This window comes from Panthera onca, chromosome B2 (genome assembly GCF_046562875.1).
Source record: "Panthera onca isolate mPanOnc1 chromosome B2, mPanOnc1 haplotype 2, whole genome shotgun sequence".
NCBI lineage: Eukaryota > Metazoa > Chordata > Mammalia > Carnivora > Felidae > Panthera > Panthera onca.
In genome coordinates this window covers 13,334,293-13,357,446 of record NC_138343.1, presented here as the reverse complement: position 1 = coordinate 13,357,446, position 23,154 = coordinate 13,334,293, and the positions used below count along the sequence as shown (strand labels likewise).

Below are 23,154 nucleotides of genomic sequence, written 5' to 3'. Positions count from 1 at the left end.
TGTCCACTCTCACCATTACTACATAACACAGTACAGATGTCTTAGTCTCAGCCATCAAACAACAAAAAGAAATAAAAGGCATTCAAATTGGCAAGGAAGAAGCCAAACTTCTACTATTTGCAGACATGATACTCTATATAGAAATCCCAAAAAGACTCCACCAAAAAACTGCTAGAAGACATGAATTCAGTAAAGTCATGGGATATGAAATCAACATGCAGCAACCTGTTGCATTTCTATATACCATTAATGAAGCAGCAGAAAAAAAAAAAAATCAAGGAATCCATCCCATTTGCAATTGCACCATAAACAGTAAGATACCTAGGAATAAACCTAACTAAAGAGGTAAAAGAGCTATATTCTGAAAACCACAGAACACTTATGAAAGAATCTGAAGAGGACACAAAGAAATGGAAAAGCATTCCATGCTCATGGACTGGAAGAACAAACACTGCTAAAATGTCTATACTACCCAAAGTAATCTACACATCCAATGTAAGCCTTATCAAAATACCACGAGCATGTCTCACAGAAGAACTGGAACTAACAATCTTAAAGTTTGCATGGAACCACAAAAGACCTGAATAGACAAAGCAATCCTGAAAAATAAAAAACTGGAGGCATCATGATTCCAGATTTGAAGCTATATTACAAAGCTGTAGTCATCAAGGTAGTATGGTACTGCCACAAAAACAGACACATAGATCAATGGAACACAACAGAAAACCCAGAAATGGACCCACAACTATATGGTCAACTCATCTTCAACATGGCAGGAAAGAACATCCAACGGAAAAAAGACAGTCTCTTCAACAAATGGTGTTGGGAAAACTGGACGGTGACATGCAGAAGAATGAACCTGGACCACTTTCTTATACCATACACAAAAATAAATTCAAAATGGATAGAAGACCTAAATGTCAGACAAGAAATCATCAAAATCCTAGAGGAGAACACAGGCAGCAACCTCTTTGACCTTGGCTGGAGCAACTTCTTACTAGACATGTCGCTGAAGACAAGGAAAACAAAAGCAAACATGAACTATTGGGACTTCATCAAGATAAAAAGTTTCTGCACAGCAAATGAAACAATTACCAAAACTAAAAGGCAGCCTACAGAATGGGAGAAGACATCTGCAAATGACACACTGTATAAAGGGTCAGTATCTGAAATCTATAAAGAATTTATCAAACTCAACACCCAAAAAACAACCCAGTTAAGAAATGGGCAGAAGACATGAATAGACACTTTTCCAAAGAAGACGTCCAGGTGGCTAACAGACACATGAAAATATGCTCAACACCACTCATCATCAGGGAAGTACAAATCAAAACCATGATGAGATACCACCTCACACCTGTGAAACTGACTAAAATTAACAACACAAGAAACAACAGGTGTTGACAAGGATGCGGAGAAAGGGGAACCCTTCCGCACTGTTGGTTGGAATAAAAGCTGGTGCAGTCACTCTGGAAAACAGTATGGAGGTTCCTCAAAAAACTAAATAGAACTACCCTACGACCCAGCAACTGCACTATTAAATATTTACTCAAAGGATACAAAAACACAGATTCAAAGAGATAGATGCATCTCAATGTTTATAGCAGCATTATCAATAATAGCCAAACTATGGAGAGAGCCCAAATGTCCATGGATGAAGAAGATGTGGTATGCATACACACACACACACACACACACACACACACACACAGGAATATTAGTCAGCCATCAAAAAGAATGAAATCTTGCCAGTGGAGCTAGAATGTACAATGCTAAGTGAAATAAGTCAGAGAAAAACAAATACCGTGTGATTTCACTCATATGTGGAATTTAAGAAACAAACAGATGAAAATATGGCAAAGGGGGAGGGAAAGAGGAGAGAGAGAAAACAAACCACAAGAGACTCTTAATGATAGAGAACAAACTGAGGGTCGATTGAGGAGGTAGGTGAGGGATGGGCTAGATGGTTGATGGGGATTAAGGAGGGCACTTGTGATGAACACTGGGTACTGTACGTAAATGATGAATCACTGAATTCTGGTCCTGAAATCAATATTGCACTATATGTTAACTAAAAAGAACAAAAAAAAGAGATTATGACGACTTGCATGTCTGTGGAATGGGTAAATCTGTAGATGGTGATACCTTATTGAGACGAGGAAAGGTCAAGTTTTGCTGTGGAATATTAAGTTGGGGCAGGCTGCTCTTGAGACATCTGTTGAGATATACAAGTAGAGATGTCCAGATGGCAACGGATTCTGAAGGTAAGAAGAGAGACCTAAACTAAGACAGTGATTTCCTAATGGTCACCACTTGGGTGGTAGATGAGCCAAGGATCTGGTAGGTGTTACCTAGGGAGGGTATGCAGAATAGGAGGAGGCAATAACCAAGAACAGAATCCAAGAGAATAACAGCATTAAAGCAACAAAAACTGAAAACTAATCTAGGGTAGAGAAGAAAATTTATGATGCTAGTATTGTAGAAGTCAAGAATGGACAGTTTCAAGAAGTCAGGTAAATAAGGATTTATTTGTCAATGGACTTAGCTACCTAAAAAAATAAGAAAAAAATACAGATCAAATATTTAAAGTGCATCATGGATTCTGTCTCTATTAATGTCTTCAAGTCATAAAACTTCATACAATTTGCTCTATTAACATTTTCATTTTTTAAAAAGTTTATTTGAGAGAGACAGAACAAGCAGGAGAGGAGCAGAGAGAGGGAGAGAGAGAATCTCAAGCAGGCTCTGCACTGTCATCATGAAGCCCAATGTGGGGCTGGAACTCACGAACCATGAGATCATGACCTGAGCTGAAACCAAGAGTCAGACGCTTGGTCAAGTGAGCCCCCCAGGCACCCCCCTCTATTAATATTTTACCTTTAGTGTGCCAGGCTTCTTGTCCATTCATTTAAATGAATAAATAATTCTTTCTAAAAGTTCGCTTATGAGGTAAAATAGTATTTTAACTTTCCTTGAGTCAGCCCAATGTTTATAATTTTAATGGATACTATGTTTTTTAAATCTATGTAAAAGTACAGAATATTGCTTTCAAGGGATAAATTCTTATCTGATTAATCCTTGAGAGGTATGTACCAGCTTCTCTCTTCTCCTCCCCAAAGAAGTAATGTGTTATTTTACGACAGGAATGCACTTTGATATCAGTAAGAAGATGAACACCGTCATGAACAAAGCCTGACGTGAAACTTCCAGAGAGAAAGGAAAATGTTGCTCATGTTGGAGGAAAATGCCCCTCTTCTAAATCCAGGATCGGACCCTCCAGTAGCTAATGACTCCGTGCCCTCTGAAACAATCACAGTGCCAATTTTCTGAGGCAGAACGAAAGACTGGGAATGGTGGAAGGCAGGTGGGAATAGAGACCACAGAGAAACTGGGCCAATGTAAACCCTTGAGAGTGCAGCCCGGGAGGGTGAGACAAACAGGCACCGGGGAGAGGGGCTGCTTTGCCCTGGTGTCTCCTGCCACTGAGCGCAGAGTGACAGGCTGCTGAGCCTGTCGCATCTCCAGAACCCACCAAGAATTCCAGAAAAGTAACAAAAGCAAAGGGTCCCACCACGTTGTAGCCACGCTCACCTGAAGACTAAAACAACAACGGACTTCATACTTCCGAGAGCATCTCTGAAGAAAAGAGTAACCAATGAGGAAACGTGACAGACTCCGAAACGGTATCAGGCCACGTAAGATGTCAACTATTCCAAATGTAACAAGTTGGTTCTAGAACACCGAAAGTTATTATGGCCCCTGTAAATTATAACGCACAAGCTATAACCAATCTCTTCTTCAGAAAAAGGATCACCTCTTTGTAAGCCCAGGATAATCATAATGATGTCTGGCTGAATTTCAGTTAACCTTGCTTAAGATGGCTGTATTTTTAGTCTTGATCACTCTGAGCCACAAATACATACTCAAGTTTTCACTGTTTCTATTAAAGCAAACATCTGTATACTGAATCCCAATATACAGAACTGCATTTACACACCTGGGAGGAAAAGCTCAGGAAAACCATACTGCAAACCAGTTACAGAAGTATTATTTTTAAAGAAGAAGTCAGAACATGAGTTTCTCATGTTGATGGCAAACAGATACTCACTGTTCAAAATAAAGCTCGCAGAACTTAAAAACCAGTCCTAAACTATATTTACTGTTAACCCAAGGATCTAATAACCTGTTAAAATATTCTAGCTACATCTGTTCCTGTGGCTATGTATAAAGTGTGCAACCGTCAAGATTTCTTCTCTGATGCTTTGAAATAAGAATTTGTTGAATTCCTTGCCAACTCGTAAGCTTCGGTTTCATTTTGAAAGAAAACGTAAGATTTGATCACAAATTTACGAACCCAATAAATTCATAGCCTGCCATTAAGAGGTCATTGGCTTAGCAGGTTTGTAATTACTATAGTGTAATCAATATAATTTACTATCAATTAACCACCTGGGAACCATCTAAAACTTGCATCTAACAGGGAAGTGGAAAGTAAAAGGAAAAAAATGAAGAGACAGGTTTGGGCCTGTTTTTCATCTTCCATGTCTCTACTTGGTATCTTGAACTTCTAGGATAGTTAAAATAACTATGTCCTGGTCCCTGTCCGCAAACTCTAACATCCGTATCTGTTCTGAACTGGTTTTGATTGATTGGTTATCTCAATGTTTACTGAGTTATCTTTAATTAGATGCCACACATTATGATTTACCTTAATGGGTGTTAGATATTTGTGTCTTCCTACAAAAATTCTTGCGCTTTGTTTTGGGATAGTTAATTTCCTTGGAAACAATATGGACCTTTTGATGCTTGCTTTTGTGATTTGTTCCCTGGGTCTAGAGCAGGGCTCTGAGTAGGGGCTAATCATACCCCCTTCTCCTGAGAGAAGACTTTCCTGAATGCTCTTCCCAATGTCCCGTGAATTGCAAGTTTTTCCACTCTGGCTTTTGGGAACAGGCGCTGTGTAAGCAACAGGAACTGTTCACTAGTCCTGTGCGGTTTTTTTCCCTCCTGCCTTGGGGAGTTCCCTCACAGGCATTATCAGTACTCTGTTGGATATTCAAGGGAAACTTATGCGGATTTCCGGGATTCTCTCGGGACAGCCCTCCCCTCTCTGGTTCTATGTCCTATAGACTCTGGCTGCCTCTGTCTCCCAGATTCTCAGCTCTGTTTCTTCAACTCCGCATGTGCCAGACTCTTCCTGGGCACCCCCTGCTGCACTGTTGCTGGAAACAGGGCAGAATGCTGGGGCGATCAGAGGCCTCGCCGCACCTGTTTCCTGTCCATCAACAATCACTTCTCCTCTTTGCCTGACGTCCAGGCTCTTCATAAGCCTGTTATGTCTGGGTTTCAGCTGTATCAGGTGGGAGAGTAAATCCGGTCCCTGTTACTCCATCTTGGGTAGAATCAGAGTCCATACCCTTCTTGTCCAGCATTGCCTGAGGGAAAGTCCTCCCGCTCCACTTTACCATTCAGCATCTTCAACCGACTACACTGCAAAACCTCAGAAGCCAGTTACTGACTTCCTATCTCCTTTGGATGACATACTTTGGAACTTCTCTTCTGGTTCCAGAACCATCTTCGCCCTGGAGAATGCCACTGTTTCCTCTGTTCTATTCTCAGCAAAGCCAGGCCTGTGTGCTACAGTCCTGCCCAGCCTCTCAATGCCCACCATCCCCAATCTTTGGAAACAGGAAGCCCAAGTCAGACCTACGGCCCACTACCTGTCCAGGTGAGTCTGGACAGTCATTTCCTAGCTCAGGATTTGGCAGATTATTCTCTAGAGCATAAACTGGACAGATACCACAAAACATGTCATAACATCTCAAGAACATCTTACAGTTGGCTTGAAAGATTTTCTAAACTTTATCTATAAAGCCTACATGGTACCAAAAAATACAAACAACAAGAAGCATTAGCTGTGATACAGTAAAAGGAATGACTCTCAAAATATGCATGATTGCTAAATTTCAACAGTAGCAGTGACCCTCCCCCACCTAGAAGACAGAGCTTCTAGGAGATAACAATCAAGTTTCAAAGTCTAAATCCGTGAAAAATGTTTCTAGAGTTTAGCTTGCCCCTCAGCAGATCTCAAGTCCAATGGAAGGCTGTGTTAAAGTTATGAGTCATTTACGATTAAGTGGAATTACTAAAATCACTTTCTTCTTCAAGATGTAGCTATTTTCAGAAGAACTCTGACATATGCTATGTACTGAAGAAAACAAAGGATCCAGAAGTTTGGAAATAAAAAATATTTTAAACTTTTTAAAAAATATTTATTTTTGAGAGAGAGCGAGAGAGAGACAGAGCATGAGCAGGGGAAGGGCAGAGAGAGAGAGGGGAGACACAGAATCTGAAACAGGCTCCAGGCTCCGAGCTGTCAGCACACAGCCCAACGCAGGGCTCGAACCCACAAACCCTGAGATCATGACCTGGGCTGAAGTTGGACACTTAACCAATGCAGTCACCCAGGCGCCCCAGAAATAAGAAATATTTTAATAAAATTACACACTTGTGTATGATTTTAAGGATAACTGCCGTGAAAGAATTTCAATAAGCATTTTAAAGAATATTATGGTGGTGCTGGAAAGATCAAAAACTTAGAAGGCTGAGATTCCACGACTGTTTCTAGCTCCACGTTCTCATTTTCCTAAACTTACCTACTGTTCATGATTCAGGTGTTTTGGACCCTATTGTTCCTTCCGCTTGGCACTGTGTAATCCCAGATCCTTTCATGGCCACCTTCTGCCTTCTGCTTCAGGTCCCAGTTTCTTCCAATCCCACAGAATCATCAGAACTTACACTTTATTACACATTTGTCACCTACCCTCCCTCCCAAATGGAAGCTGACTGCCAAATCTCAAGTCCATTTTTCTAACTGCTAGCTAGATGAACGTGGATAAATGGTTTTAAGTAGTTTTGGCTCACATACAAAATATTAACCCTTGTCAACTCTACTCAAAAAAAAAAAAAAAAAGAAAAAAATTAACTCTTCTGACTTGACAAAAAGTGTACTTCCTATTGCAAGGAATCCATGGGTAGGGGTGTATGGCTAACGTATCTTCTGAATTGTGTGACAACTTAGCCACTATCAGTACCTGTCCTCTGCCTATAAACACATCCTGTCTGCTATGTAATGTTTCACTACTTATCAAGGCACTGTCTATTCCTGTTTATAAAAGGTAGTATCAGTTTATATGCAGAAATCAGACAAGCTATTTATGGGTATTTTCCCTCTACAAAATGTATATTGTTCCTTGTACGTCACTTTCATTAGACAACCAGCTGAAGAAGGATGTCCTTCTTTACAGCAGAAGCACCTGGGTTAAACCATCATTCAAATGGTTTTCAAGGGCAGACAAGAGCTAGGGGATCTTCCCCAGGAGTGCTCTAAAGTGGTATGTTTCCCCTTGCTCATGGTGAGAATCAATCGCTACCACAGTGAGCCACAAATAGTGCTGGGAACAGACCGTGTCCTCCTCTTATGGGGGGTGGGGAATCTACTCCCCGTGTGGGGAAGGCACATCTAATGTATGACAAAATATCATAGATCCACTCTCAACTACAGATGCATTGATATCAACACCGGGGACTGATTTAAGTGTGTTCCAACTTTAGAGGAAAAAAAAAAAGATAAGTTCGAGGAGACTGGAGACCTTGGCTCTGATGCTGGCCTCCAAGCAGCCAGCTGATTTCCTGGACCTCAATTTCCTCCTCAACTCCAATCCTTGCTGCCCTACCCACTCCACAGGCTCTGACCTAAGATATAAGCTGAGTGAGAAAATGCCCCAGAGCCTATTGCAGAGACCGTTAGCCCTGGAGGCATGGAAGAAATAATCCTTCATCCCCCTATTCTCCCCCGCCCAACCAGTTGTCTACCCCAGCCTTTCTGGAAATCTGCAGAGCATGAAGACATTTTAAACACACACACCCCGTAGAGCCAATCTTTGTATCACATGTTATCTTCTTTAGAGCAAGAGAAGTCATTAGTTTAGGTTGCAGGGCATCTTGTTAAAAAGGAAGGTTTATTTATTTTTTTAAATTTTATGTATTTTGAGAGCGAACGCACATGCAAGTGGAGAAGGGCTGAGAGAGAGGGAGAGAGAGAAAGCATGTTCCATGCCATCAGTGCAGAGCCTGATGCAGGGCTGGAACCCACTAACCGCGAGATCATGACTGAGCCAAAATCAAGAGTCCAACACTTAACCAACTGAGCCACCCAGGCACCCCGGAAGGAGGTTTATTTTTAAGAAACTCTTTTTGTGGATCAGATAATAGGTTTCATTTGGGGGAAGAGTATTTGAAAATTTCTCAAATGGTGTTATATGACATAGAAAATACTAAGTCACAGAATTTTAGTTTGTGTTACACACAAATTGGTTTGTGGAAAAGCAAGCTGTGAGATGCTGAGTCGAACAAATTTCTTTACTACAGGAATTCCCAGTAGCACTCACATGTACTGCAAAGATCCATGCGGCAAACTCGGGACAAAGTGTTTCTGGAACTTATTTGACCATAGAATGTGTCATCAGTGGCTATCTTCTCAGTCTAGATTGTTTTTTAATTCAATTTTTATATTTATCAAAATAATGCATGTACATTCCTTTAGTCAAACAGTGCCCACAGGCTTCAATTATGATGAAGATCAGAGTTCCTGCCCTGCTCTCTCCACCTTTCTGTCCTGCTTTCCACAAGAAGCCACATTCCATTCTTGGAGCTATTTCTTCTGGTATTTTCCTCCATTATTTCTCAATAATATGCCAGCGGTGGTATTTATTCTTTTTTTTTTTTTTTTATTTTAAATGTTATTGATCTCCTGCTGTGGAAGATGAGGATTAGCTTTCTTAAATCCCTCCTGCGGACCCTGCAATACAGCAGGCTTCTACACCATCTTTCTAGTAAGTTACATCACAATTCTGGTTTACTCCCATGTTAGCTACTACAGAGTTCTAGAAATACTGTTTATAACTGAGTCTTGCAGTGTTTTACTTCTTTTCTTGTAAAACTGTGTTTTCCCTTAGTGTTAACAGTTGTCTTGTTTGCCCCATTTTCAAAACATCACACCTATCACTAATTGATCACCAAACTCACCATCAGAGCTTATAAAACTCTCAACACGTCCAAGCGTATCAGACAACCTATTCGTTTCATTTGTTTTCCTTGGAAACACTGCTCTTGGAATCCTCCGGAAGGTCTTCCTTCTTCAGTCTGGATTGCTCACCAGGCCTGCTAAAATTTCTCTTTGCCATCCCCCTGGGCCTTCCCTTTGTTTCTCTTCTCGAGGGGATGGATCCTCACTGCAACGCACCCCTCTTCTGTGTCCGTTCTTCCTTCTCCTTGTTGTACTCCCTTGTCGGTGGAGCACGTCCTCCCGTAGTTTCCTGATACAGCGTGCGCACGAGCGAAATCTGAGTCCTTGTCCGCCTGGAAATGAACATTTCCTTGCTCTAATGTCGCGAAGTAAATATGAAGTGAAAATCATTTTCCAGTTCTGGGGGCGCTGCTGAAAAGCTGAAGTTCCTTTTGATTCCTGAACCTTAATATTAAGCCTTCTCTGAAGGCTTTTATGATCTCTATTCCTACTGTAGTGAAATTTATAACAATATGTATTGACAATGGATCTTTTTCCACTCATGTTGTCAGGTACTTGGTGGGTCCCTCCAAACTCATTCATAGCATTCAGTTCTGAACTGTGTTGTATTAGGTCTTTGTTAATTTGCCTTTTTCCCTCTTTCTTTCTGAAGTTTCTAGTAGTAAGATAGGAGACTCAGGAATTCTCCTACTTTCTCCACATTCTTAGCTTTTCTTGCTGTATTTTTAAATTCTTTTTTTTCTTAATGTTTACTTTTGAGAGAGAGAGAGAGCGCGCGCACGCACACGAGCAGGGGAAGGGCAGAGACAGAGACACAGAATCTGAAACAGGTTCCAGGCTCTGAGCTGTCAGCACAGAGCCCGGTGTGGGGCTCGAACTCACGGACTATGAGATCATGACCTGAGCCAAAGTCAGAGCTTAACCAACTGAGCCACCCAGGTGCCCCAATCTTGCTGTAGTTTTACATTTTCAAAAATTCATTTATTTTTGAGAGAGAGAGGGGGAGGGAGAGCACGAGTAAGGAAGAGGCAGAGAGGGGGGACAGAGGATCCAAAGTGGGATCCACACAGCACACAGCCCGATGCAGGGCTTGAACTCACAAACTGAGATCGTGACCTGAGCTAAAGTCCAATGCTTAACCGGCTGAGCCACCCAGGCACCCAGCTTTTCCTTTTTTCTATTCTCTTACACAGAGGCTGATCATTATCTCTCAATGCTTCAATTGAAATTCTATACTTCTGCTATCATATATTTTATTTCTAAGAGCTCTTTCTTGTTCTCTATTTCTTTTCTGTAGCATCCTGTTCATGTCTCATAAATGCAAAATGGTCTCTTACAAGGCATTATAAACTATTATTAGTTTATTTCCTATTTATTTTGCCCCTTTTCTCTCTGGAAGCTTTCCTCATTTGGATATTCTTCCTCAGCTGTCCATTCATACTGAAGAGTGAAGCATGACAAAGCCGACTGGAAGTCACATACACAAGTACAGAGCTCAGCACGGGAGGGTGCCAAGGTGTGGACCCTGCTGTTTCATCAGACCACTCCCCCAAACGTCCACACGGGCAGGTCTCTCCTCTTGGGCTGGTCAATATCTCAGATGAGCCCTCCAATAATCTGCACAGGGGATGAAAGTTTGGCTCCCAGAGCTCTAGGAGCCAGTGAGGAAAGAGGCCTAAACAGCCCTACCGTTTGATACGCAGACTTTCACTTGACCTCTCTGTTTTCAATTTTCAGTTGACCACTAAACAACACGGGTTTGAACGGCACAGGTCCACTTATACGCAGATTATTTTTGGAAATAAACACAGTATAGTACTGTAAATGTCTCTTCCCTTAGGATTTTTTTTAAAAAATCTTTACTTATTTTGAGAGCGCGCACGAGCACAAGCAGGAAGAGAGGCAGTGGGAGAGGGAAACAGAGAAATCTTAAGCAGGCTCCACACCCAGCTCCGAGCCCAAGGTGGTGGGCTCGATCTCCTGTACCGTGAGATCATGACCTGAGCCGAAAATAAGAGTGGCTCCTTAACCGACTGAGCCACTCGGGTGCCCCCCTTATGACTTTCTTAGTAACATTTTTTTTCTGTCATTTACTTTACTGTAAGAATACGGCATAGAATACCTACAAACAGGGGCACCCGGGTGGCTCAGTTGGTTAAGTACTGGACTCTTGATTTCTCCTCAGGTCACGATCTCACAGTTCCTGAGATGGAGCCCCGGCTTCAGGCTCCGAGCTGAGAGTGGAGTCTGCTTGGGATTCTCTCTCTCTCCCTTTGCCCTCCCCTGCTTGCCACAGGGTCATCTCTCTCAAAAAAATAACAACACGTATAACATACAAAATGGGTGTTAATCAACCGTTTATGTTATCAGTGAGGGTTCTGGTCAACAGTAGGCTATTAGCAGTTAAGTTTGGGGGGAGTCAAAAGTTACACAGGGGTATTCAACCGTGTGGGGCTTGGCGCTCATCATCACCACGTTGTTTAAAGGGCCAACTGTAACAGTATCTCCACCTGCCCTCAAACGTGTCTAGACTCGAAGTCTGGGGCCTCTCAGGAACAACCTTATGTGGCTTGATGAGCTGGGGCTGGGGTGACCATGAGGCTGAGCAGAGGAGGGGGGGTATCTTCTCCACATGTGTACTTCCAACACAAGGTTCCAGGTGCCTTCATTTCGTGAGCCCTTCTAGAATCCCATGGGACACACCAGATGCTTCACGTCTGGGCCCTTCTACACCCTTCCCTGCCCCGCTGTCAGCTACTGCTCCTCATTTATCTTCCTGTTTTCCAAAATGTTGATAATGTCTCTTATCTGCTGCCACTTCCTCTTACAGTCTTTCTGTTCGTGTGAATTGTAACTTTAAAAAGTGAAGTTTCTGTAAAGTTACAGTGAAAACAAGTGACTGTGTTCAACCCATGGTGTTACATGGATGTTTTGTATCAATTTAAACTACTTTGGTGTCATTACGGCAGCCTTCATCATATTCCCAGTCTTGATACAAGACTGAAGTAACCAAGAAGCTGAAATATAAATAAAACATCTCTGAATAATAAATGTTGTACATGGTTATTTAAAAGACGATTTTGATCAACCTGAATTTTGACTGAATAAAACTGCTCTACTTTCTCAGTGTTGTCAATCCAAACAAATTATTTATCCTACACCCAAGAATTAATCAACTATATATATTTAGGTATACATATGTGTGTGTCTGTGTGTGTATAGCTTGACTACATATATTGCTTCAAAAACAATTTCTTTGAAAAAAAGACTTCATCCTTTTATATGCTTATTAAAATAGGTTAAAGGTTTCAGAAAGATTACGGTTTATAAATAGTATTGAGCAATGTTTCATACTCAATATTTCCACTATTTTATTTAGAAAGTTAATTAGAACTGAGAATTATTAGTGATTCTGTGAGTTAAATGTGCAAGGCTTTTATTTGGCCCTTAAAACAAAACAAAACTGTCTCTTATCTTCCATAACCCTGCAAGAAAGGATCATTATCTCTACAGATAGGAAAGCCAAAGATCAGTCATGTGCAAAAGGTCATACAGGCAGCAAATAGCAGAGGAGAAATTCAAGCTTAGGTCTTCAAGAACTTTCCACAATAACCAAAACAAACTGTATTTCTGTTAATAATTTTGAATTAAAGCCATAGTAATCATCATTTCAGGATTAAAAGACTTTAAATCACAAGGCACTGTCACTAGACAATTAGATACAAAATACTTTGGCACTTATTAATAGATATCTTATAAAGATACTATTAAGTATTAACAGATAAATACCTGTATATATAATTTTTTTTTTTAGACAAAGGCTCGGAAACTCAAAGTACAAGTTAATTTAAACTTCTCACCTTTGAAATTTCTCACCAAAAAACTCAGGTTTAACTGTTAAGGCATTTTACATTAACTTGATGCTGTCCTTGAGAAATAGAAAGTAAATTTTATAAGTTTTAAAAATTTGGTCTGTCAGAGTATGAAATATTTACCATTATTTTACCTGTAGATTTCAAGCCACTGATTATAAACTGGAGTCCTCATAGCCAGGCTATTTTTTCCTAGGTATTTCAGAGTAACAGGCGCTTACCAACGGATCTGTTTATCACATCTAAGTTTATTAAAAAGAGGTAATTTTTGTTTAGAAGGCTTCCCGACGCTAATCAAGAAGGTTCCAGATTAAGGAAAGCTTTACAATGGGATAACACACAAAAGGAAGAATGGCTTGCGCCCAAGCTGGTAACTGACGGAAGTCAGGACTTGGGTCCTCTCACACTCTTGGTACTACACAATTCTACTTCTTGAAAGACGAATACTCTGTCATTTCAATTACGTGAAATGTACCTGTTCAGTGCACTTTGGCTTTCACTTAAATGACAGGCGATGCTGCTCTCCAAACACTAAAGTTAATTTTCGTTTTATAATATATAAATTAGAATGCATTAATTAAAATATATTTAAGTCACTGGGTGGAAGTGAAGAAAAGAATGATATAAAATCTCATTGTTCCACACTGTATTACTTTTTTCTGTCTAACCAACTTAGGAAAACCTGAAATTTAATTTTACATATTAAAGTATCACATAAGGTGTTTCAAATAATCATAATGCATATGGATAGAAAAACCACAATGCTCATATAATTCTTGTGTTCAAGTAGCTACAAAACATAACGGCATAAAAATACGGAATACCCTTCTATTCACAGTTGAACAAGTACTCCTATAAGTCAGCCAGCACTGGCCACCCGACATAGCACCTACCGTGTGCCAAGCACTATTCTAAGCACTACACCAACTGAATCCTTAAAATAACCCTATAATGTCCTATTGTTTTCCCCATTTGACAGATGGAGAAGCCATGTAACTCCTAGGGTCACATGACCTGCACCCAAACTGCCCAACTTCCAGCAAAAATGTCCTTTCAAAATTCTAAGCCTTCCTACCAGGCTCCTTGAAACCTGTGTTATAAATAAACTTAAGTTATATGATTAACATCCTCACAACAGAGTATTTCCCTACTTTTCCATTTAAAATGGTAGACCAGCTGAACCATCTCTAACTCTGCAACATTGTTGTTTTTTTTTTTTAATTTTTTTTAATGTTTATTTATTTTTGAGAGAGGGAGAGGGAGAGAGACAGAGCACGAGTGGGGGAGGAGCAGACAGAGAGGGTGACACAGAATCCAAAGCAGGCTCCAGGCTCTGAGCTGTCAGCACAGAGCCCGACGTGGGGCTCGAACTCACAAACTGAGAGATCATGACCTGAGCCGAAGCCAGACGCTCAACCGACTGAGCCACCCAGGCACCCCTGCTCTATTGTTCTTGAGGGAAAGTTCTTCATCTCTCCTGCCCCAGTGCTTCGGTCTGAAACCCCCTGGGTCCCAGTACTCACCCACTCCTTCCCAAGTCGCTTCTCTGACAAGGACTCCATACTCAATGCTGCCACCTACACTCTGGTAATCTATGTAGGCAAATGCAATTTACAGAAAGCACCTCCAGAAAAATTCATACACTTACAAACTTCTGCAAACAATTTTATTCACAGCCCCCCCTGCAGCTCCTTTTGAAGCTCTTCCATTTAGAGCTTGCACACAACCCAATCCCACCTCCTCCTGGTTGTCTCTCAAAAGGTCTCTCCCTGAAGTGCGCATATCAGAATCACCTGGAATGCTTGTCTACAGCAAAACCGCTGGAATTTCCTTTGGCACTGGGACGGTCCAATGATGGAGTCCAGGAGTCTCCATTTTAAACACCACCCAGGTGATCCTTATGGTTCAGTAACACTTAAGACCCATCCCTAGGATGGAACACAAGGACCTGACTGAAAATTTCTGAATACTCAGTTTTCATCTCTGCTCTATCCCTTGGCATTATTCTAGAAAACCATGACATCAGTGTGATAATCTACGGTGCCTATATATTAGCTTCCCCTTCTTACTTCCTGCACTCCAGTGAACAGCACTTGCTGTGGGTGTCAACAACGCCCTCCTCCTATAATCACCACACCCTAGATCCAGAACTACTCCATTTATCAATAACCTTTTAAGTGTTTTTTTTAAATGTTTGTTTATTTTTGAGAGAGACAGAGACAGGATGCGAGTGGGTTAGAGGCACAGAGAGAGACACAAAATCCGAAGCAGGCTCCAGGCTCCGAGCTGTTAGCACAGAGCCCGATGCGGGGCTCGAACTCACGAGCTATGAGATCGTGACCTGAGCCGAAGTTGGACGCTCAACCGACTGAGCCACCCAGGCACCCCTCAATTTATCAATAATCTTAAAATCAATAGGGTGCTCTGCCTAACCCATCTTTCTCCCTTTCCCTCTATGTCTGCTCTTCGACCTAAGCCTGACTCCAACCCCATGACTTCTGTCTCCTTGCATCTATCACAAACCCCCTCAAAGCTCCACTCCTCGCTCTGCACAGGGCAGACGGCGGACTGTCTCGGGCACTCTTGTCGGCTACCGTGGACTGCCCGTGGACCTTCCAACCCTATCCCAGGTGGCACTGCATGGGACGCTGTAGCTGGTTCCACAAGCTGTCACCCTGGGGCTTCTCTCCTGCATCTAGTTCACATCAGCCCAATGACAACAATCCTGATTATAACTAATACTTACAGAGCACTTTCTGCACTTGATAACTACTACCTCATTTAATCCTCACAAGAACCCAATGAAGCTGGTATATTATTATCCTCACTACAAGCTGGTGACATCGAGGCTAAGAGATCAAATAACTTGCTTCAGGTCTCACAGCCAGAATGTGACAAAGCAGAGATTCAAACCCAACGAATCTCCTTCCACAGCCTGGGCTCTGATTCCTTTTCTTCCTGCTCTAATAATAAAGGAGGAGAAAAGAAAGAAAAGGAAAAAGGCAGTTCCAGATATGCCACTGGGAGAAAATGAGGTCAGGGCTCCTGCTTTCTGGGAAAGCTTTGCCTGTTGCTCTGCTCCCCTCTAATTTTTTAATTTTGTTAACGTTTATTTATTATTTTTGAGGGGGCGAGGGGCAGAGAGAGGGGAGACAGAGGATCTGAGGCAGGCTCCACACAACGTCAGAGCAGAACCTGATGCGGGGCTCGAACTCAAGAACCCGTGAGATCGTGACCTGAGGCGAAATCAAGAGTTGGCCACTTAACCGACTGAGCCACCCAGGCGCCCCAATTATCCTATCCTTAGCTTTCCAGAGCCCATCTCCATAAAATGGCAACAGACAGGGGTACCAAAATTCATATGTATGTATATGTCATGTTCTGGAAAGCTTATTAATGAGCTTTACAAGTTGCAACCTTTGTCTTTCATCAGCCCAAACTTACAAAGAACAGCACGTAAAATGAATACTGTTGACCAATTTTGCAAACTCACCTCTTCTTTTTCTTGTAACTTTCCAATTGTTGGGACTGCATATGTTTGTATCTTTCTAATTCACACTGTCCACATAAATTCTCCAGATTCAGCAGGTGGTCTTCTACTTCCTCAAAGCTAGCCTCTAAGTGAGCTGAAAGTACATAAGGTCCAAATAAAACAAAAACAAAAACAATCAGAATCCTCGATCATGGAGAAAAGAAAGAAAAAAATGTCCAAAAGTTAAAAGCTGAAATTGGTTTGCCTTTATTTAAGATTCTTTATTAAGCTTTCTTGAAGCAAAATAAAACACACTGACCCACTTTAAAATACACTTCAAATTGTCTGGAGCTTCTTTTTAGATTTCATTTCCAAGACGTAATTTTCCAACACACTTTAAATACGCTATTAACCAGGATGAGGAGGCAACAGAGCATTGTGATTAATCTCATGTGATATCCTAATGATCCCATCTACCACATGTGAATGATCAATTTTCAAATGAGAATATGGCAAATTAGAATTAACACAAATTATACCAAGCGTGATTTAAAATTTGAGATTCTAAGTTACGTGAGCAGAGCACTTGTTTTGCCTTGGCAAATGATATACGTCAATCTTCACAAGTCACGGCAGAGAAGGGACAGGTGCTCAGTAAGCACAGGTTGCGGGTGGTGGGGAAGAGACAGCTCTGCCCACCAGTCCACCGGTCTCTACTGTGCCTCTAAGGCCACAGAGCTCTCCGCTTCACTGGAACATGGAGATTATGCAGTCACATCCTTCATTTAAAAGATTCAAGACCAAAGTCTGCAGAAATTAATTCACCGCCTTGCACAAGGTCACCTAGCTACTGAAGGGCAGTTGGGAATCAGAACAGAGTCTCTCTTACACAACAGTCATTTTGAATTGATAGGGGACCAAGTGAACCAAGACTTCATAGCTGCAGAAGGGAGAATCCGGTTGTCTTCTCAGACAGCAGAGAAGTTTTAGACGTCAAAGATGTTAGAACCCAAACAGCACTGCGGCCACTTACCAAATACTACATGCGCCAGATCCTGGGATACAGAGATGAAAAAGACAGTCCTTGTGCCCCTCGAGCTTAAAGTAGAGGGGAGACATATGCCATATGTCTCTGCCAGAGACAACATGGCCTGGCAGAGCGAGGCATGCGATGCTCGGGAAACTCAAAAGAGTGGCCTCTAACACAGATGACGAAGAGTGAGGGAAAGGTCCAGCAAGAGACTGACTCCCAAATCTGGAAGTCACAGCCGCCCAGTGGGGAAGGCAAGGGGCAGCAGACAAGGAGTAAGCTGGCTGTGCCGCTCTCCAGTTATAATTTCTGTGCATCGAACTCCTTCACGCAGCCACTAGACTTTGAGGACTTTCCAAATAAGCTTTGTGGGCATCTGGGTTGGAAGCAAACTCCTCAAATTTCAACTTGCAGTTCTAGGTTTATTAGGATGCAAATTTTGGCCTGTTTGTGTCATTAATCTTTGATCCAAAGATCTGACTAAATATCTATGCTATCTATAAAGCCTCCCTCCTCTTCTATTTGGTAAGGCTTAGGGCTTAAAGACACGGATTTGGGGTGGAAAATAAAATGTTACCGAAAAGTACACACGTGATGACAGTTTAGCACTCCTCTTCAAAGACATTTTAGGTACTGACTTACATTGATACACTGTCAAGCACTGGGAAGTCTGCAAAGGGCTGATGATAATGCAGTTCATAACAGTTTTGAATGTATCTTCAGGGGCTACAAAAGACTGTTAATATATATGATTATGGAAAGCCTTCCCTCGAACAATATGCAAACTCTAAGTGTCAATCAATGAGGAATTGAATCTGAGATTTTCAATAATGATTTGAACAGTACATAGTGAATTTACGGGGGGAAAACAAGCAAAATAATGTTATTATATTCATTGCTGTTTAGATTATTTTCTGTTATTACACTAAATGGAAAAATTAATAGGAGCCTTAGTGTCAGAGCTGGTACTACTGGCCCTGAAGAAGCAATATTCAGCTCATTCTGTTATAACCAGTTTGACAGGGTCTTAAAAGGGGATCATAGCTAATAGGATTATTTAAACGGCTATTTCACTTTGATTAGTGATAAGAACTAGAATAATTAAATTTAATATGGAATCCATTTAACTCTAAGCTACTCGGTTCCTGCAGCATCGTGCACGTTACCTTGTCATCCTTAGCTTACAGGGGACCGGTCAGGAGTAGGGCTTTGAAGCATAGCTTGGAAACCCAGCTCTGCTCCTGACAGATGAGGGGAGACATCTCATCAGTGAAAAAAGGGCTAACAACTCACATCTTGCAAAGATGTCAAAAAGGTCCAGGGGGGTAAAGTATATAAATACTGTATACTTACAAATAAATATAAATACAAAGTATACCTAACTTAGCATTTGACAGTAAATAATTTAAAACTGACTATAAAAAATGCAGGGAAAAAAAATGTATAAAAATTAGCTAAGTTTTGCAAAGGTCATTTAAAACTAGCAATTTTTTTTTTTTTAATTTTTTTTTTTTTCAACATTTATTTATTTTTGGGACAGAGAGAGACAGAGCATGAACGGGGGAGGGGCAGAGAGAGAGGGAGACACAGAATCAGAAACAGGCTCCAGGCTCTGAGCCATCAGCCCAGAGCCTGACGCGGGGCTCGAACTCACGGACTGCGAGATCGTGACCTGGCTGAAGTCGGACGCCCAACCGACTGCGCCACCCAGGCGCCCCAAAACTAGCAATTTTGTAGACCAGTAATGATCATGTTGTAAACACCTATGGATCTAAAAGACCCCCCAAAAAAATCAATAAAAGTTTCATTTTTTTCTAGCAAACTTAAATACCTATAAATTATACTCAAAACCATGTTGTTAGACTTAAGATCCCTTTTAAGTGAGGAGGACTGAATTTCAAATGATTTTGCTAAAAAGAAAATAAGTAACGGAAGCAATAATTATTCTATATTTGAAGATATATATATATACATATATGTGTGTGTGTGTGTGTATATATATATATAATTTTGGAGGGGAGGGGGGACAGCTGGCAATTTCTATTTAGAGTCTAGCTCTGTTGGTTGGCTATAGAGCTGATGAGGCTGGGAACTTGAATGAAATGACTTGATTCCCAGGCAGGCCAATTAATTTCTCATGGAGAGAAATTCTCTTCTAGATACATATGAAACTTGACACCCCAGGTCATACTTGGGTTAATAAAATAGCGACCAGAAACATGTGACTGATTTAGTACCAACCTGGAACTACTGTATAAGAAACAAACAAACCATATGTCCTTCCTAATTGGATGACAGCATCCTGTCGTTATGTTTCTGAATGGCAAATCTAGATCTAGAATACTTGGGAGACTCAGGGGCCATTTTATTGCTACCATCAAATCCATATTTATGTTCTCTCCTTTGGAAAGTTAAAGGCTCCCGAGTGCTTTAAGAATCCAGTTTAACTCCTTAACTTAGTAGCCGGAAATCTATAACCCCACCCCTCCCGGGGCCACAACCTACTTTTCCAGTCTCAGCACTTCTTACCTTCAGGACCACTCATCACTCCAAGATGAGTCGTTCATATTCCTGTCTCGCTGACTCCACCTGTCCCCCTGAGATGCCTCTGCTTGTCTCTACTGCCCAACCTCGTGCTCCCCTTGCAGGCTGGGGGGTCCGGGGCGGGGGAGGGGGGTGCTGCTACTCCTCCTCTGGGCTGCAGGGCTCTCTCTCCCTCTGAGCTTCCACACATCTTTGACCCTTACACAGAACTTATGTTCCGATATTATACAACCATTTGTGTACTAACCTCTCTCTCAGGAATCAGTGAGGGCCTTACGGGTAATAATTATATGTTTGTATCTTTGTACCCCCTAATACAAAGGATATAAACCAAATTCAACTAAGAATGATTCTATCCCACCAAAACATAAAATAATAACCAAAAAAGCAAATGCATGATTCATGTTCCTCTAACTTAAATATTAGAAGGCTATGCTAAATTTTGTAAAAAGAATAAATTAAACATGGGCAGAGTACTTAGAAAACATCAGACAACACGATGACACTTTGTCATCAGTATGTCACATAAGGCCCAAATCAGTGAGCTACAAGAGTAGAAGCAATGGGAATTTTCCATTTTAATTCTTAACAGGCTTGAAATCAGTAATCAAACATAGATCCACTGTACTGACAAAAATCAATTAAAAACTTAAAAAAAAAACCCTTTAAGTGATAATGACAAGCATATACAGGATGATGTCCTCTGAATTATCGTATACTACACCTAAATGGCAGAAGTTGAACGCCCCTGTCACAGCCTTCTCATTTCCCATTACGAAATGAATCACATAGGGAACGTGTGTACATAAAAACACAAGCAGGCCTCCACAGACACAAACATACCTCGACAAGAAGCTCAGACTTGACCGTTTTGCTCACTGTAACAACAGCATATGTCTCACTTAGTGATCAGTGGAAAAGATAGGTGGAGTTTTATTGTGAAAAGCCATGTGGGAATGCCTGACAGCTGTGCAGGAAAGAGCTTCACAAATCTTTGTGGGGAGATGGTCCCAGAGGAAGAGCGATTCTCTTTGGAATTTTTCTTTGTGCCATTTGTCTCAAATACGTATTATCTGCAGCAGAACCACTGATATACAAAGAATGGGCTGGCACACTAAAATGATTTCATACTTAGTGATTACTTTTCTAACACACTAATTAGCCTCAAGGAAGAAAGAAATCTCCTTTGGTTGCAAACCCAGAGGTCACAGAGGCCAGGTACTAAAAGACTTGAAAGATTCTTCAAATGTTTCCATTACTCTTTTATGTACTAAGATAATACGGCAGTGACAGTATGGTAACGAGGAACTTTAAAAAGTGCATTAATTTGCAAAAGCCATTATGGAACAAACGAGGTCTCTGTAGTACATGAAAAGGTGTCTGAAGAGAGTTAATACGCCTCTTGATCGGTCTAATCTCAGAAATAACCTGAACAATAAAATAATCTAGTTCACGGAACACTTTCAGCTGTGCCAGTCTCCCTGCCAGACGCCCTCTCAACTTGTAAAAAGAAAGCAAAACAACGTTATCAGGTTAGGTCGGAGCAAAAGAAAGACAGAAGCTCAGTATATGGCTGTCACTCTCTTACAGCACTTCGTTATCGAAGAATTCACAAATTCTTCTGGATGACGAGAACAGTCTTTTCAAAGTAGGTCACTGAAAATAAACTAAGCAACAGTGAAAACTCAGACGAGCCCTTAACATTTTAAACTTCAATAAAGGAATAGGGTTAGGCTTCCCTCTAGTGGAAGTTGAAGAGAATTCAACAAACACTTTTCAAACATTTTACCAGTTTTAGGATAAAAGGCATGCTGTGGTTATTTCAGAAGAAGAACGTGTACAGAATCTGGTTGACAACATTCCATTTGTCTCCTTATACACGATCTCTCAATGTTCAGAATGCTACCCTGTTCATCAACACATTTCATGCTGTGACTGCATTCGACATAGTTTTACAGGACAAGCTAAATTGCATAACATCTATCCAAACCCTTCTGTCAAAGAACAGGGGTTTTGCAAATTCAAAGGCTAGAGAGAGACTTCCGCTAGAACGTCAGTATCTTTTCTTTTTTAATGTTTATTTATTTATTTAGAGAGAGAAAGCACGAGCAGGGTAGGGACGGGGGGCGGAGAGAGAATCCCAAGCAGGCTCCGTGCTATCAGCACACAGACCAACTCAGGGCTTGATCCCATGAGCCATGAGATCACGGCCTGATCCAAAATCAAGAGTTGGACGCTTAGCCGACTAAGCCACCCAGGCGCCCCTAGAAAGTCAGCATCTCGACGGGGGGCACCCAGTGTTGGTCAGTGCTGTATTCCCAGAGCCTACAAAGAGCCCATGGCTCACAGCAGAAGCCACATTGGTGCTAAGCATGGAGTGGAGTGCTATATTTACACCTGTCATCTCATTCAACCCTCCGACTGCCCTCGGAGGCAGGTACTCTCATTCTCTTTCTGCAGACAAAGAAGCAAGCTTGGAGCAGCCAAGAAACCTGCATGGGGTCTCACAGGAAGTTGCGAAACTGGGATCCAAACCTAGGTCTGAGACTAGTCCACAACTGTTATTTTCCAGTTCCCGGTATTTATCATTTCCTTTTTAAATGACAAACTACCAGTAATTATCTATTACACAGGCTTATGTAAGATGAAGGGATCACAATCCATTTGAAAAAAGAAAAAAATGAAGGAATTATCCATTCTTACTTCACAATTCCCAAGGGATCATGTAATCAGAAGTCGTATGTATTAAGCAATAGGATAAGGGAGCTAAAAGCATCATCAAAGGTTCAAATCTCTCACATCATGTAAATCTGTTACTCTGTAATAAGCATCTCTAGATGCCCTAGAAAGCAAAGCAAGACTAAAAGTGCTGTGTGGCCTGGAAGATGGAGGGACTGGTTGGATGTGATGTTAGATCTGACAGCAACAAAGCACAAGGTTCAAAGAAGTTAGGGGAATCCTTTGGCTGTATACAGGTCAGTTAGTCCTTCTTAGTTTTTAAAACTTTTTTACTATTGCTTAACTATTTAAGCTTTGTAACATATCAAAGTGTTCAGGTGGTAAGAGATATTTTACTTTTTTGAGGCTACCAAAAAATAAAAGAATCCAGTAACATATGAGCAAACATTTACAGCAGTGTTTCCAATAA

General features: G+C 41.3%; 1 protein-coding gene across 3 annotated transcripts in view; it reads right to left on the bottom strand.

The window, feature by feature from the left end:
- The window catches only part of DTNBP1 (dystrobrevin binding protein 1), a 132,136-nt gene that overhangs the window by 71,513 nt on the left and 37,469 nt on the right, over positions 1–23,154 (bottom strand). For all 3 annotated transcript variants that reach the window (XM_078446615.2, XM_078446613.2, XM_078446614.2), the window contains exon 6: positions 16,454–16,586. In XM_078446615.2, the coding sequence (XP_078302741.2) occupies positions 16,454–16,586 (133 nt within the window). The remainder of the gene's footprint in view (positions 1–16,453; positions 16,587–23,154) is intronic.